At 46.0% G+C, this 16,852-nt stretch overlaps 1 protein-coding gene across 6 annotated transcripts in view; it reads left to right on the top strand.

Moving 5' to 3' along the window:
• The window catches only part of PODN (podocan), a 50,811-nt gene extending 36,635 nt beyond the window's left edge, over positions 1-14,176 (top strand). For 3 of the 6 annotated variants that reach the window (XM_074221413.1, XM_074221412.1, XM_074221411.1), the window contains exons 8-11: positions 3,324-3,981; positions 8,264-8,412; positions 10,452-10,670; positions 11,484-14,176. In XM_074221413.1, coding sequence (XP_074077514.1) covers positions 3,324-3,981; positions 8,264-8,412; positions 10,452-10,647 — 1,003 coding nt within the window. In that variant the 3' untranslated portion in view covers positions 10,648-10,670; positions 11,484-14,176. Of the gene's footprint in view, positions 1-3,323; positions 3,982-8,263; positions 8,413-10,451; positions 10,671-11,483 lie in introns of those variants that run through there. The other 3 variants (XM_074221410.1, XM_074221409.1, XM_074221414.1) reach the window with 2 other exon arrangements.
• Positions 14,177-16,852: the final 2,676 nt, after the last annotated feature.

Raw genomic sequence — 16,852 nt, 5'->3', positions numbered from 1 at the left:
AGGAAACCAGTGGAGATGAGGAAGGCAAGCCTTCCAAGCATGGGGGGGGGCACTACATCCAAAGGCATAGAGATGGTGGGTCATGGATGAGGTGCAAGGGAGAGCAGGACTTACATTGAGTCATCGTCTTGGATGAGCCACTGTTAGGGGTTTGGCGGAGAATACATGATCTTAGCAGCATCACTAAGGATAGGCTTGGCCAGTGGCTGTCTCTGGTCCTGGAGTGAAGGCTCAGGCTGGATAGAAACTTCTCTTCATATACTCGAGAACATGCCTTAGAAAACCAAGAAAGGACTGAACCAACAATGTCAACTTGCCATGTCCAGAAGAAGTCATAACAGTTAGCTCCAAGTCTGGGAACCCCTCCTGAAACCAAAGGAAATATTTAAATATGAAACCTAACAAGATACATAGGCAAACTCAGGATTGGGGAGAGAAAAGGAGGTTTTTGTGGGGCCCTCATATCTTGGCTTTAGATGGATTACACAGGTCAAGATGTTGGACTGGAAGTCAAGAGACCTGGGTTAGTCTAGTCCTGCCTCTGGGAGCCTAGACTTTTTTGAAATTCAATTCATCCACCTGTAAAATGGGAAGAATAATTTTGGCACTTCATACCTCTCAGAGCACTGGTGAGGAAGGTGATGTGTAAGCCTTAAATTGATGAAGAAGATAATAATGAGAGGATGTCTTTGACTAGTGCTCATGCCCCTTTTCTTTTAGTCTCTCCTATGTTCTGGGAGAAACCTATAGGAGCTGTAAGGAGCTTATGGTCCCCAAGAAGTTACTTAGAGCTGATCCACTGAGGCCCTGAGTCTGTGTGATACAGACTTAGTATTTGGAATGGGGATTCAAAGTCTGATTCTCCTATGCCACATTTTCTCATTTATAAAATGGAAACAATAGTCTAATCCTTGGAGGATTGTACAAGATACGTGCTGGAAAAATGTGAGCTATGGTGATGATGATGCTGATGGAAAGGGAGTGATCCACCATCTCCGCCCTCATGCCCCTTGCCCTAACTGGAGGGACTGTCTGTGGTCAGAGGCCAATTCTCCTCTGATGGCCTGAGGTAGGTGCCAAATCCTTGGCCTGCCACTGACCTCTGGGTCTTGTGCTGGAGAGTTGGGGCCAAGGCCTGTCAGGCCACACTGGGGCTCCCAGCCAGATGATTCCCCGGCATTTCCAGTAACTCTCCTGTCATCAAAGAAGTTGGCTGCAGGCAGTATTAGGTTTTTTTAACTTGGGAGAATTCTGGACTCTGTCAGCCCCCAGGGTGAGGAGGGGGGAAGAAATCACGTGGATTGAACACAACGTTTTCAGAGGAAAGTGTAACATGGCAGAACACTGGGACAATGAGGAGGGTGTTGAGAAGGTGGAAGGGGATAGTGGGGAGGTAGAACAGAGGGAGAATTAGAGGGCTCCTGAAAGGCCTTGAGTTTAAATCTCAGCTCTGATACTTTCTGGCTGAGAGCAGGTCAAAACATCACTTGAAGTTGTCTTCTTTTCTATAAAACAGGGATGATTGTATTTAGACTATTCCTGAATGCCCAGAGTTTAGTTCAGTTCAGCAAACATTAAAGGTACAGAGATAGGAAATGACCTGCTGAGTTTGGGGGAGGAGGGAGCAAGTAGGCTGTCTAGTAGGAACCTAGAACATGTGAAGGGAGTGACATGAAATAAATGTCTAAATTTAGGCTGAAGTCATATGGTAGATAGCTTTAAATGCTAGGCCAAAGAGTTGGCTTTTTAACCTTAGGCAGTAGGGAGCTATTAAAGATTTTTGAGCTGGGGAATGACAAGGCCAAACCTGGCCTTTAGGTATATCACTTTGGCAGCTGTGCAGAAGATGGATTGGATCAGGGAGAGATTGGAGGCAGGAAGACAGTGAAGACCAATTATTGCAGTAGCCTAGGTGTGAGGGTGATAGAAGCCTGAAATGGGGTGGGGGCCCTGTGAATAGGGAGAAGAAGGGAAGACATAAGAGAGGTTGTGGGAGTGAATGAACCAAACAATAACTGGTTAGACCTGAGAAGTGAGAGCTAGTTAAGTGGATAAATGCTTCCTGAATGTCTTGAAGGAGAGAAAGAAGCTGGAGATTATTTATCTGTCTATCCATCCATCTACCTATGCATCCATCTACCTTTCTTTCTCTCTTTCTTTCTCTCTCTCTTTCTTTCTTTCTTTCTTTCTTTCTTTCTTTCTTTCTTTCTTTCTTTCTTTCTTTCTTTCTTTTTCTATCTAGCTTTCTATCCATCCATCCATCCATCCATCCATCTATCTATCTATCCGTCTGTCTGTCTGTCTGTCTATCCACCCATCTGTCTATCCATTTATCTATCATCTATTCGTCTAGTCAACCAAAATATTTCCATAAGAGCCACGTGAAAGAAAATAGATTAAAAAACACCTCAAGATAAAGTAGAAAAATACGCTTCAATGTGTCTTCAGCCTCCATCAGTTCTTCCCGGGGGGTTGAAAAGCATTTATTTTTCCACCCTAAGTCCCTCAGAGACGCCTTGGCTCACTGCACTGCAAGGAATAGCCGGGGCGTCCCCAGCTGGCCACTGGGCAATATAGCTGTTCACTCTGTAAGCAGTACTTTTCACTTTATATGGACTCACGAGTCTCCCCAGGCTTTCCTGGGAGTATCCTGCTCACGGTTCTGCGGTTTATTTGGAGTTTATGAATCTAGGTAACTGGAGAGGTAGCGATGCTCTGCAAGGAAATAGGAGAGTTTGAAGAGGGGATGGATTTGGTGGAGGATAGATTGAACTCCCTTTGGCTGTGCCGTTCAGTCCAATCTGCATGTCTGGTTGGAACTGTCCAACGGACAACTGGAGAATCTGGGCTTCAACTCAGGAGAGAGACTGGGGCTGAATGGAGGGACTTAGGGGAGGGTCATCTGGTCAGAGAGCATTGAAGCCATGTGAGATGAGGAGATCACTAAGAAAGCAAACAGGTGAGACTGGGGCCTTACTTACTTAAGTAGGTAGGCTTGGTAGAAGTCTAAGGAGGAGGACAGGGGTTGCACTTGGGATGTCACTGGTGCAGAGATCTCCTAGGTGAGAAAAGTTCCTTTACCAGGGCAGGTCACACCTGCTTTGTTGTTTTGAGAGTTATCTAAAGCACTGAGAGATGAAGAATCTTGTCCAGTCTCATCAGAAGAGGGACCCAGACTTTCCTAGCTTGAAGGTCGGTTCTTTATTCTTGGATTCCGAAGAGAGACTCATGTCGATTTATAATCGCTGACTAGAATTTGGGTTTTGGTAATAATGTACCTCAGCCTTGCTTTCCCCTTTTTCATCTTCTCTCTCTCCCTCCAGGAAACTTTCCAGCCTTGAATACCTCGACCTGTCCAGTAACAACCTGTCTGAGATTCCTGCAGGACTACCCCGGAACATTGTGCTTCTGCACCTGGAGAAGAATGCCATCCGTACGGTGGGTCCCGATGTGCTGACCCAGATCCGGAATCTGGAGTACCTGCTCCTTCATAGTAATAAGCTCAAGGCCAAAGGCATCCACCCATTGGCCTTTCAGGGTCTGAAGAAGCTTCACACTGTACATCTGTACAACAATGTACTGGAGCGTGTACCCAGCGGGCTCCCCCGCCGGGTCAAGACCCTCATGATTCTACACAACCAGATCTCTGGGATTGCCCGCAATGACTTTGCCACCACCTACTTCTTGGAGGAACTCAATCTCAGCTACAACAAGATCACGAGCCCCCAGATCCACCGGGATGCCTTCCGTAAGCTACGGCTGCTGAAGTCCCTGGACCTGTCAGGGAACCTCCTGCAGACGCTGCCCCTGGGTCTCCCCAAGAATGTGCAGGTGCTCAAGCTGAAGAGCAATTACCTGGGAGCCATCGCCCGTGGGGCTCTGGCTGGCATGGCCCAGTTGCGGGAGCTGTACCTCACCAACAACAGGCTCAAGAGCAAGGCTGTGACCCCAAGGACCTGGGCCGATCTCACCAGCCTCCAGGTAGGGCCTGGTGCCAGCTACTCTCCAGCCCTACAGCCTGGGCAAGGACCTATGGGTTCTTGGGGGAATAGATTTGAGAGGACCTTGGGAGATAATCTAGGTCAACCTCTCCTCTCACAGGTGGGAGGACTGAGCCCCACAGAGATCTGCAACTTGTTTCAAGAGCAGACTGGAACTAGGAGCCTTTGACCCCAAATTTGGTTTTTTTCACTACATTTATTGCTCTTGGTTGGTCCAATTTATACCCTGGGGGTTTATTAGAATATAGAAGAGGATGGGGAGGGGCTGAGCTGTGTCCCCCCCCCCCCCACTTTCTATCCAGCATCATCTCCTTCACCTTCAACCTCCTAACCTGTACCTATCCTATAAAATACAGCATCCACATTTCTATCATGATGAGGGTAGGTAGCCTAAACATACGCTATGTATAATAGGTGATAAGGTTAACAGGGTTAGAGGACAGGAAGCTCTGGGTTCCAGTCCCACTTGGGATACACATTAACTATGTGAACCTGGGCAAGCCACTTGATCTCAGGGCCCCAGGTCGCTGTCTTGAGATTATCAGTTACAGATTTGCTGAGCTGCATTGGTGGAGGGAATTTTCAAATGAGTAGTTCTCTACATGGATTAAATCATGGGCCCAGACCCTCTTCCCCTACTATCAAAGAAGGAAACAGAAAAATAGACAGTCAGATGAGTTCAAATCCTGCCCCGGATACTTGTGAGATGTGTGACTGTAGTAAGTCATTTTACCTCTCAGTCTCAGTTTTCTCAGGTCCTAATAATAGCACCTGCCTCTTCCGGTTGTGACGATAAAATGAGTGTCCCAGCATAGGGCAGCACCACACCAGATCCTGGATTTTCTGATTCCCAAACCCACATGGTGCTTCTCAACCACCCAAGCTTCTGCTTAGCCTGAGCAAGAGCGGGAACTGTTGGGTCCTGTCCCTGGGACTTCAGGTGTCAAACACACTCAGAACTCAGATTTGGGATTTGGTTCCCTGGTGGCCATGTGAGAGGTAGGCTGCTATGGTAAGCAGGGTATGGACCCTGGGTTCAATTCTAAGCTCTGCTGCTCAGGTGACAGGGTAAGTCACTCCCCTCCCTCTGGGACTCAGTTTCCCTTCACTTTGTAGATGTTCTTATTTGATCCTTATAACAACCTTGGGAAGCAGTACTTTTATAGTCCTCATTTTATAGACAGTGAAACTGAGGCACATTGTTTTTTTTTAGTGACTTTCCTCGAATCACACAACTACTAAGTGTCTATGTTAGGATTTGAACTCAGGTCTTCCTTGACTCCAGTCTACTAGAGCATTATCTGGTTTCCTTATTTAGGACAACAGGTCTCCCATTTAACAGTTCTTACAGAAAGCTGGAGTCCCTAGGAGAAGTTCCTCCATCACAGTCCCTTCCTTCCATTATCATCTTCCATTGCTTCTATTTCCTCCTGCTTAAATGCAGGGGAGGTCCTTTGGAGCCCTTGCCCCTCAATCTGATCCTGTAGTTCTGTTTGTGCCCCTAAGGAGTGGGCATGGGGCAGCCATGACAAGAGAGATTCAGAGAAGATGGAGAGCAACTTCCAAGGGGAAGACACTAACAGTGGTGGGATCCCAGTGGGATAGTGTTGGAGTGAATTAATTTACCCAAAAAACATCAACACTGGCTTGGCCCTGTGCTGCTGCCATCTAAGATATATATATATATATATTTATTATCAATGACTTGTCTAGGAGACAGAAGAATGGGGATGGTTTTAGAAAACAGAGGCTCTTGGTTCAAGTATTGCTGCTACCACTTATTTCCTGTATGACCTTGGGTAGATGACTTCCTTCTCTGGACCTTACTTTCCCCTATGAAGGGGAGGGTAGAGTGGACTCAAGTTTCTCTAAGCTTGTGACTCTGTGATCCCAGGATCCCGTTAGGTGGTGGGGCTATAAACACCAAAGAAATTAACCTCTCTTAAGGAAGCTTCTGTTCTCTTGGGGGAAAGCACCCTATCCTTAGAGATGCTCACTAGTTATCTTTTGAATGCTTGATACAAAGTAATTTGGGGTCACTCAGAATTGGCAGGATCAGGCTGGCCTTCCCATAGACCCCAAGGGGTCTCACAAGGGACCTAGAGGCTGCGATAGGTGGGAATGTATCCCTAGTGCCAGGGAGAGTCTGGGCAAAAGCAGAGATGGGAGATGGGAGGTTGGTTAGAGAAAGACAGACAAGTTGACTTGGCTAACTCAGCGAGTGTACAAAGGAAGGTTGCACACAAGAAGTTTGGGAGCTGCCTGGAGCCCAGCTGTACTTGGCTTGGAAAGCCAAACAGGATTTTGTGTTTGATCCTCTGGGTATTAGGGAACCCCAGGTCTGCTTGAGCTAGGGAGAGACCCTGTCAGATCTGGGCTTGAAGAACATCATTTGAAGACTGGACCTGGTAGAGCCTGGTGTCAGGGAAACCAAATAGTTCAATAGGTATTTCAGGGTGTGGGCTAGCTCTGGACAGGACTTGGGGGCAAGCTTGTTGGGAGTGACACTAGAGGAGGGTTTAACTGAGGAGACCAGATACCCACACAAGAAACAAGAGGAGCCAAATGGCACCCAATCTCTTCCATTTTCTGTTTCTTTAGGGGTGACCTCCTCAGGGCCTGGAATCAGTGCTGCTCCCCCCCCCCCCCGAATCTGCTGAAATCCTAAGCCTTCCTGGACACCATCTTTATTTTCCCACTTTTTCTTGTAGCAATTTTCTCTGACCATTCCCTCTTTGTATTTATCTTGCTTGCCCGTCATATTGGAGTTATTTGGGTAGTTATCTCCTTCCAATCCCCAGCGCCCCAATTCTGCCCCCCTCCAATCAGGTAGATCAGTGGAGAAGTGAATAAAACCCTGGTCTTGGGAGACAGGAAGACTTGCTCCAACACTGACTAGCTGTAGGACCCCAGGTAGTGACCTCGTTTCTAAAAGAGAGCTTTAGATCCGATGACCTTCCAGCTCGAAGACCTTATGATCATTAGAAAGTCTGGCACCTAGATGGCATTCACTGAAGAGACTGAATGAAGGTCACATGGACCCAGGTCTCCTAATTCCCAACTGGACATTCTGGGCTTGGCATAGAAGAAGTCTCTGGGTGGCAGCTCTCTCCCTCTTCTGTAAAATGGGACCATACCCCTTGTATCCTTTGTTTTTTTTTTAATACTTATTTTTAAAAAAAATATTTTATTTGCTTTCCAATTATATACAATAATAGTTTCTACCTATCGTTTCTTGTAAGGTTTTGAACATAACACTTCCCCCCCCACCCTCCCTTCCCTTCCCTCCCCCCAGAAGGCAATCTAATAATCTTTACACGTTTCCATGCTACCTTGTATCCTTTGTAACAGAGTATTCAGCCCCATTTCTTTTTTAGTTTTGGTTTGTGCAAGGCAATGGGGTTAAGTGACTTGTCCAAGGTCACACACTCGGGAATTATTAAGTATCTGAGGTCACATTTGGACTCAGGTCCTCCTGACTCCAGGGCCAGTGCTCTATCTTCTGTACCACCTAGTTGTCTGCCCAGCCCTATTTTTTTGTTGTTGTTGCTTTTATTAAAATGGCTAAAATTCTGGGGAGGAAAGTGCTCTCATTCCATGCTGACTCCAAAAAAAAGTGATCTAAGACTAGGTCATAGGTTTTGGGAAGGAATAGGCGAGGGCAAGCTCTCAGGACTGCAAGATCCTTGGGATAATGGCCCGAGGAAAAAGGCTTCATGAACAGGGTAACCTTGAAAGAGGGGGACCCTGCTGACTTTTCCAAGTAATGGGAAATATACTGCCGCCCCAAATATGAAGATACCTCCAGGTGAGCCATTCATACTCCTGGGTCACCAACTGGAAGAGATCTCTGCTAGATTCCATTCTGTAGATAAGTAAACTGAGGCTTCAGAGGAAGGATAGGACTCCAAAGGCCCCATGTAGCAGGTGAAATTCTGAGACCATGTCCTTGCACTTCCAATGACCTCATTTTCCACTCCCATCCAGTCTTCTGGGGAGATCCCACACCAAGTCCCATTTGCTGATTTTGAAGACCCATACTCTCAGTTCCCTGTGGTCCTTGCCAAGTCCAGCCCTGGCTTGTAAGAACCAATGGGGTGAAGCAATCCATTGGGCAGGGGGTGTGGGGGACTCTGGAGGCTGGGGATGGTGCTCCTGCTCCCACTCCATCCTTGGCTCTTCTCCAAATCTAGAGGCATTAAATTCCGTTCCCTTTCCTCTTAATCCCTCCCTATCTCCCCACCTCCCCATACCCCCTTCAGCTGCTCAACATGGCCGGGAACCAGCTCACAGAGATCCCAGAGGGGCTGCCTGAGTCCCTGGAATACCTCTACCTACAGAACAACATGATTAGCACCGTGTCTGAAAATGCCTTTGAGTCGACCCCCAATCTCAAGGGGATCTTTCTCAGGTAGGAGGCTGGGTGGGGCCCCCAGGATCCAGGGCAGGACTTACCCAGAGAAGCCTGGATTTCCTCTGAGGACTTCTCCTTATACTACTCCCTAGCTCCCCCTTTGTGCCCCAAATCCCAGGTCAGGGTTTGTTTTGGTTCAGAACATTAGACTGTTGGACTGGACAGGATCTTAGAACATAAAACTAGAATATAAGATGTCAGAGCTAGAAGACAAGGGGAAGATTATTGACTCAGCCTCCCCATCCTCCAGAGGACTAAAGGGAGGTTTTGATTGCCTAGGGTAGCCCAGAGCCAAAAAGAGAACCAATAAGTCTTTATTGAACACTACTGCATGTCCAGTGATGCTCTTGGGATTGTGGGAGAAGCAGAAAATGGGGACTCAGCCTCCAGGGAACTGAAGGACTACAGGATAGCAGTTTTGTTAGTTGGTTAGGGGTTCTTGGGTCTTCATCACTCCAGAGCCTCAGAACTGGAAAGGGATCTCTGAGATCCCCTTGTCCTGTCCATGTCTGGATAGTTCCAACAAGGGCTAGCCTGCCTCTTCCAGACACCCTCACTCTCTAGGGAGTTAGTGCTTGACAGTTCAGTGATAGGATGTTCTCTCTATATTGATTGGAAACCCACCTCTCTGCAGCTCCTGCCCCTCACTCCTGGTTCTGTTCCCTGAAAGGCAACCCTTCAGATGTTTGAAGACAACTATGATATTCTCCCCAAGACTTTTCTTCTCTAAGCCATACTCCTCATTCAATTAGTCCTCTTTTTGACATGGTCACCATACTCAGTCACCCTCTCCTTATCTGGCTTCTGTCTGGACAAGGTCTTTTCTAAAATCTCTGTCCAGAATTACTCCATATGTGAACTCCTTTCTCTGAATTTTTTGAAATCTATTCTCCCTAGATCTCAGGTGCATATCAGATCATAGACAACACTTACCCTCCTGTTCCCTCACCACACCTATCATAAAGATTCCTATTCTTTCTGTGCCCAGAATTCACAATCTCTTTCCTCCCTCTCTGGCTGGATGGTCAGTAGTTGCCCTTCCCACAATAATGGGTCCATTTCCCTCTCCATTTATGTAGCTCTCTACTATTTTTCCTCATTCCTGATTTTGAATTTCTTCACATGATGGATGTTCTTTTATTTTCTTTTTCTTTCTTTTTTTTGTGTATTTTCTAGATACCTTTTTTCCTTTAATTTTTTAAAAAAATAACAAAACTCATATTTCCATGCCTCTGCAGCTCAGTGCATAGTGGAGTTCACAATTTGGTTTTAAATCATCAAATTACAGCCTCTCGGCATGGGGAGAAAGCTCAACAATCCCCAGCCACACCAATACTTGAAGAAGAATTTCTAAAACCACAGGCCCAACCGCTGTCCAGCCTGCTTTTCCTTCAGGACCTTTAGTGAGGGACAAACCACCACCATATTTAGAGGTAGTGATCTGAACCAAGTGTGGCCTCCTCTTGCCTCTCCTGATTCTGGCTTCTATGCCTAGCATGTCCATGTCAAGACCTTTTCTCTGAGATAGCCTTTTAGGTGTTTCAAGACAGCCATTGTGTTCCCTCAGGCTTCCTTAGTCTTTAGATTAAGTGTCCCTCATTTCTTCAGCTGATCTCTATGTGGTAGGCTTATAGGGTCCTTCATTATCCTGGTTGTCATTCTGGATGGTTTTTAGTTTATCAATTATCTTTCCTAAAATGCGGCCCCTCCAAAGTGAAAGCAGCACCCCATCTATAACCATATTATTATTATTATAATATAGGCCTGGCACTTTACAATTATTTTCTCATTTGATACTCATAGTAACCCTGGGAGGAAGACGCTGTTAATATTCCCGTTTTATAGTTGAGGAAACTGAGTCAAGTAGAGGTTCAGTGACTTGCCCAGGGTCACATCATTAGTTAAGTATCTAAGATTGGATTTGAACTCAGTTCTTTCTGAATCCAAGGTCAACTCTCTGTGTACTCTGCCATCCTGCCTCGCAAAGCTTTACATCTATCCCACCTATCTGAATTTCATCTCCTTGGTCTGTACAGGTTTAACAAACTGATCGTGGGCACCGTGAGGGAAAGCACCTTCAAAAAGCTGATGCACCTGCAGGTGTTGGACATTGAAGGCAACTTTGAGCTCAGTGAGGGATCCAAGAGCCGGGGGCGCCCAGAAGAGGAGGAAGAGGAAGAAGAGGAGGAAGGAGAGGAGGAGGAAGAAGAAGATGAGGAAGGAACGAGATAGCCATATGAACCGGATTGACCCAGGTAGCACTAGGGCTGGAGAAGAAGGTCCCAGGCAGGACTGGGACTTGTAGGTGTGGTGTCATCCCAGATAGAGGCCTTTCTCTAGGTTCCAGAGCCCTTCCCCACACCCCTCCCCCTCTCTCCACCCCCACCCTCCAGGGAAGTGGGAGATTCTTGTCTCAGGAACCCGCTTCTCATTTAGGAGTCTGGGGCATGGAGGAAGTCCTTGTCACAATTATTCGGTGTAGATTTCTGTATGGTCTTGTGTTGCTTTATGACCATGTAGGTGTGTGACTGGGTGATGGTATGATGACGTAAGAGTATCTGTGAGAGGTGTGTTACTGTGGCTGTGTCCCTGTGGATGTGCAGTGGGGCTGAATCAGATTGTGCCAGACGGCACCAGAGCTTCTTGCTGAGTGGGTTAAAAGCTGGACTGTTTTGATGCCTCCAAAAGACAGAATATTCCCTTAGCAGCCTCTTAATTTTCTCTCCTTGGGACAAAGCCCCAGTCTCCCTACCTTAGTTTGTCCTCAGTAGACTCTTCTTCCATGTCTGTCTTGCTCTGGTGCCTCATGGCACCTAGATGCAAGTCTTGGTCTTTGGAGGCCAGGCTGAGAAAATCTGATGGAGTCTGATGGGGGTCATTTGTTTGAGGGCAAACTGGAGAGGAGGCTCCCAGCCAGATCACCTGCAAAATGGGGAGAGATATATGACAACAGCTCTTAGGGGAGATCTCTGAAGTTAGAGAGGGACCATGAGAAAGGAGGATGGTGGAGGCGTGAGCCCAGCAGCCTGACAAGGTCTCAGCTCGACCTCTGTTTGTGTCTCCCACAGGACAGCGGATGGAAAGTGACGCCTCTCTTTGTGTCTGCGTATTTATGCCCCGATCTTCCTTCTACTCAGACATGCCTGTGCCCACCATGGTCCTGCACACCCACCCACATAACCAGTTCTCTCTGTCTCTGGCTCTGGTTGTCTGTCTGTGTATCTGTCTCTGTCTCTCTCTGACTTTGTTTCTGTCTTTCTGTCTCTGTCTCTGTCTATGTGTCCCTCTGCTCTGTCTCTCTTGGTCCCTCTGTCTCTTTCTCTGTCCACCTACCTTTGTCTTTGTCACTGTCACTGTCATTGCCTCTATATCATTCTCTATCCCTCTATCTCTGTCTCTCTGTCTCTATCACATATACACATGCACACACATACACACACACTCATAGTCACCCCTAAACTGTCATCTTCCATTCCTACCCCCCAATCACATGGATAGTCACACAGCCTCACACTATCACCCATAAACACATACACTTAACATTTAGCACTGGCTCCACATCTGTAGAGAGCAATGTGGCCCCTTAATCCTAGGTGGGGAAAACCTTCCTTCCCATCTCCAACCATTTCCAGACCCCAATGGAAAAGGTTCAGGATCTCAAAGTCTCCATTGCCTGATGCTCCACAAAAGCTGGCTTTTGTTCTTTACTCTCCTGTGAGCAGGAACCTCCTGGGAAGGTTCCTCCCTGGTTTCCCATCATTTCCCACCCCCATACCTCCCATCAAGGATACTAGACTGGGGAACATTTTCATCCTTTATCTAATCTGCCTCTCTTCAGAGTAACAACTGTGGCCTTGAACTCAAGGTGAGACCCCGTAACTTGTCTGAGGTCATACAACTGGTGTTTTCTGACCTCCAGTTCAGTGTTCTTTACCCAACCTAGAGCCATTTTCAGTGGCCACAGATTTCTCCAGCCCTTCCAGAAGACCTCGTCAGGGCTCTGTTGGGTCCCAATGCTGAAGGCATCTTGTGTTCCAATGGTGGGGTTAGACTTGGGGTGGTGGCTGATCTGGGTATCTGGGGGGGGAAATAGAGGCAGATAAAAATTCCCTTCCCCAACTTGGTCAGTCCCCACCCTTTGGAAAGTATCGTTTATTTCCTTCAGATTTGGTGGTGGAGTTTTTTCATGTTTTGTTTTATTTTGTTTTTAAAGAAAAGAAAAAAATTCATTTTTGTGCTTTGTTAAAGAAAAAAAATAATATAAAAAGCATATTCCTTCCCTTCTGGCCCAGTGGGCCTGCATGTGTATGTGTTGGGTTTTTTCCCCACCTTCTTTCCAAGTTCCTGCTCTCTTGGTCCCTCCCCTGGAATCATGGTTCCTGTGCCATGGCAACTTTGACAGGCTAGAAGGTTGGATACTTAGAAAAGAGCCTGGTCCTTTGCTTAAGGACTGGGTCAAAAAGAGAAGGACTGTTGGGTGCCCTTTATTTGGCTTCAGAAGTTCCCATTTGGGAGAGATCTAGGCTTGGGTGAGGGTCAGAAAGTTGAGAAAAAGATCCCTGAGCTTTCTGAACTCACAAGCCCAGGGTGAGGCAACAGTAGGATACAGAAACATAGAGAGCCAGTGGAAAGAGCAGCATACTGAAGGCCAGAGTGAAGGTCAGGCTCCTCCTGCCCACCCCTGGACACTGATGAGGGGAAGATAGAGGCCTGGGCACTGCCCATCTCTCTGCAACCCAATGGGTGCCTTCCTAGCAACCAAAGGATGATTCATGCTAACTTTTATAGCCTATGACATGAGAGCCTCAAGACCCTTTAGAACACAGACTATCAGAGCTGAATGGGACCTCAGAGACCCCCCCCCCATCCAGTCCTCTCTATTTACAAATGAGATCACACCACTGTTAAATGGTGGATTAATTCACAGAATTTCACATAGCCACTTCTGAAGTCTTCTCCAGCTCTGAGACTCTGGGCATATCCTCCTTATAAGCTATGTGACCCAGGACGCTTCTGAATAGCAGTATCCCCTACAAAGTCCCCAGTTGTCACATAAATGACTAGACTCTCACTCCTTGTGAAGGCAGCCATTCCACTTTGGTTCAGCTCTATTAGTTTTCCCCAGTGTGCCTCAGTTTGCTTATTTGCCACTTTCCCCCTTTGCTCCTAGTCCTGCCCGCTAGTGGCAATACTTCTGTGATAATCCGTCATACACAGATAGTCCCATCCATTGTATGACTTCACCAGGCAACTGTCCTATAACATAACCGTGAGACCCATCACCATTCTGGTCATCCTCCCTGGTTTGTCAGACCTTGGACATTTCAATGGATTTTTTGACCTTATCTCCAACAATGCAGATTGCTGAGTCACAATGGTGTCTATCACAATCTTTCAGAGATTGTGGAAACCAGAAGAAGCATCAGGGACCTGGAGAAGGACAAACACTCTGATTCTTCAAAACGGGGTGTCTGTGTGTGTGTGTGTGTGTGTGTGAAGATGATGAAATCTGCAAGCTGTAAATCATTTGACTTCAATTCCCAGGAAAATTCTAGAATGCATTATTAGAGACAGTGCATATCTAGAAAGAGCTTCAACGACAGTAGACCTCACTCCAGAGTGACCTGATCTCCTTTTTTGGGGGGAGTTTTTGCAAGGCAGTGGGGTTCAGTGACTTGCCCAAGGTCACACAGCTAGGTAATTATTAAGTGTCTGAGACTGGATTTCAACCCGGATCCTTCTGATTCCAGGGCCAATGCTCCATCCACTGCACCACCTAGCTGCCCCTTTATCTCCCTTTTTTGACAGGGTTGCAAAGCCTGTCAAAGCACCAGGAGAATGAGATAGATGTCATTTTACTGGTGGTGCTGCTGCTGTTGGCTACTAACCTGATCCAAGTCCCACTAAAGAATCAGGTTCTGGGAAATCTCATATTCACCTTGATGTCTATGTACTCACCTAACACCAAAATAATCTCTAGGAAGGTGTTAAATACTTTAATATCCTCAAAGAGCCGACCACCTTCCCCCTTCCAGCTCCTTCTCTTTCTAGTGGGCTTTGAGTATCTGTCTTAGGGTTACAGTTAGGGTGGATTTACTCTATCAGATTAATCCTAAACCTCCTCCTACTTGGAAATCCCATATTCGACCTCAATCTGTTCTGGGTCACTAATGGCAGAAGCAAATAGACCAAGTTATAATGAATTACAGTCTGTTTTTAAAACTCAGGTACAGATTCACCAAAAAGAATATAATTGGAAATAGATTTAGAGAGCTATAATACCTATAACTTTCCCCAGGCCTATATAGTCTTTAGATAGTCATCGTTGTTCATCTGCATTCTCAAAGAGGATCAATGGCATCCAAAGGGAGATAACCTATACATGTCCTATACAAACCCAGTTAGGGACACATAAATTGATTGGCTTCACTTTTTGCTTTCTCTACCACAACTCCTACCCAGCACTGACTCAAGGAGATTCATACCATAAAACATCTCCAAATGTTGATTCACTCCCGGCATCCAGAGTGTCTCAGTAAGTTGGGGAAAGAAGTCCTCAGTTGTTTTGCCCCATGAGCCATTCTACTCAAAATTCTGTCATGGAGTAACTTCTGATCCTCTTCTCAATTGTCTCCTGGCTCTCTGTGAACTGACGGGGCCCCCAGAGTACTTAGTTTTTTTTACCTTGGTGGAACCTTGGGGTATGGCTAACCATGAAGCCTCAAATGTCATCTTACCCTCTCTGTCCCTGACCTTGAACTTCCCTCTCCTTTTGGGTTCCTATTCTGCCCTTCTGAGAATGATCAGATTTTACTTGCTATTCAGTCTCTTCCAATTGAACTTGATCTCTTCCTCCTCCGCCACCCACCCTAATTCCTAAAGTCATGGCAAGATGTTAAATCTGCACATATTGAAGATCACTGGCTCGAACGTTTCATGAAAGAACTGGGGCCAAACCTAATCCAGGTAGAAGCCATATTGGTTGGATGGTCAGAGCTACAAAGTAGTCACTAAGGAGAACCTAAGGGATCTGGACTGTATGATACATATATATGTGTGTGTGTGTGTGTGTGTGTGTGTGTGTGTGTGTATGTGTGTGTGTGTATGTATTTAATCAGTGGTTTGGATAAAGGAACTGATGCTCATAATATCTGAAGTGAGGAGGGTTCATTAATAGATTCAATGATAGGATCTGGATCCAAAAAGATCTTGACAAAATTGGACTAAGTTTTATAAAGGTAAAATTTAGAAGGAGGTCACCATCGGAGAACCTAAGGGATCTGGGCTATATGAGACGTACATATATATATATATTTGTTTATTTAATCAATGTTTTAGATAAAGGAACTGATGATAGGCTCATCATTGCTGAAGTGAGGAGAGTTCGCTAATATAGTCAATGACAAAATCAGAATCCCAAAAGATCTTGACAAAATTGAGTTAAGTTTTAAGAAGATAAAATATAGTAGTTAGATAAATGTCATACAACTGGGTTAAATAAAATCTTTCCTAAGTAAAGGTATTGGAACCCTGGTTGAACAGCAATTTGTCTGGAAAAAATAGGGATTTTAGTGGATTTGGAACCCCAAATCCCTCATGCAATCTTAGGCTACATTCAGTGTGGGGAGGGGGGTGGGCAAAGCTACCAGGAACAAGGAGGCGATAGTCCCACTGTTCTCTGATTTGGGGTTCACATCTGACTTTTAAATTAGATTCAAGGAAGATTTAAGCCACATTTAAAGGACATTGGAAAGCATTTGCTGTTGTTATTATATCTGATTTTTCATGACCCCCTTTGGGGTTTTCTTGGCAAAGATACTGGATGGTTTGTCATTTCCTTCTTCAGATCATTTCACAGATGAAGAATCTGAGGCAAACAGCACAGCCAGTAAGTGTCTGAGGCTGGATTTAAACTCTCAAAGATGAGGCTTCCTGGCTCCAGACCTGGGGCTCTGTGTGCTATGGGGTCACCTAGCTCGCATTGGAAAGCTATTGGGCATCTGAAAGATGCAGGTCCCAAGTTGATGCCCCAGTAGCATCAGATGAAGATGAAATTTAGCTTGGAGAGAAGGCTCAGGTGGCTTGAAGTATTTGGATGTATCTCTGTGTTGGAGAGGGATCAGCTTTGTTCTATGTCTGCTTGAACCCAGGGGCTGTTGTTTGCTCTTCATCCTTGGAAGAAGATCACGATGATGATGATGATGATGATGATGATGATGTTGATGATGTTTATGATGTTTGTCCTTCGATCTTGAAGACCATGACATCAGGGAGGTGATGCCATGACAAGCTCATGAATTGAATTCGAGTGAGAGGGGGTTGTGCTAAGTCACCAAACCCCATTTTCTCCTCTAGAACCATCTGGATTCAGTGGCCAGATATGGATCAGGATGACTGGAGATGACCCTGGATGTGAAGGTTAAGTGACTAGCCCAAG

This window comes from Macrotis lagotis, chromosome 2 (genome assembly GCF_037893015.1).
Source record: "Macrotis lagotis isolate mMagLag1 chromosome 2, bilby.v1.9.chrom.fasta, whole genome shotgun sequence".
Lineage (NCBI taxonomy): Eukaryota > Metazoa > Chordata > Mammalia > Peramelemorphia > Peramelidae > Macrotis > Macrotis lagotis.
The sequence above is the reverse complement of the archived record's forward strand: the minus strand, read 5'-3'. Positions and strand labels throughout refer to the sequence as shown.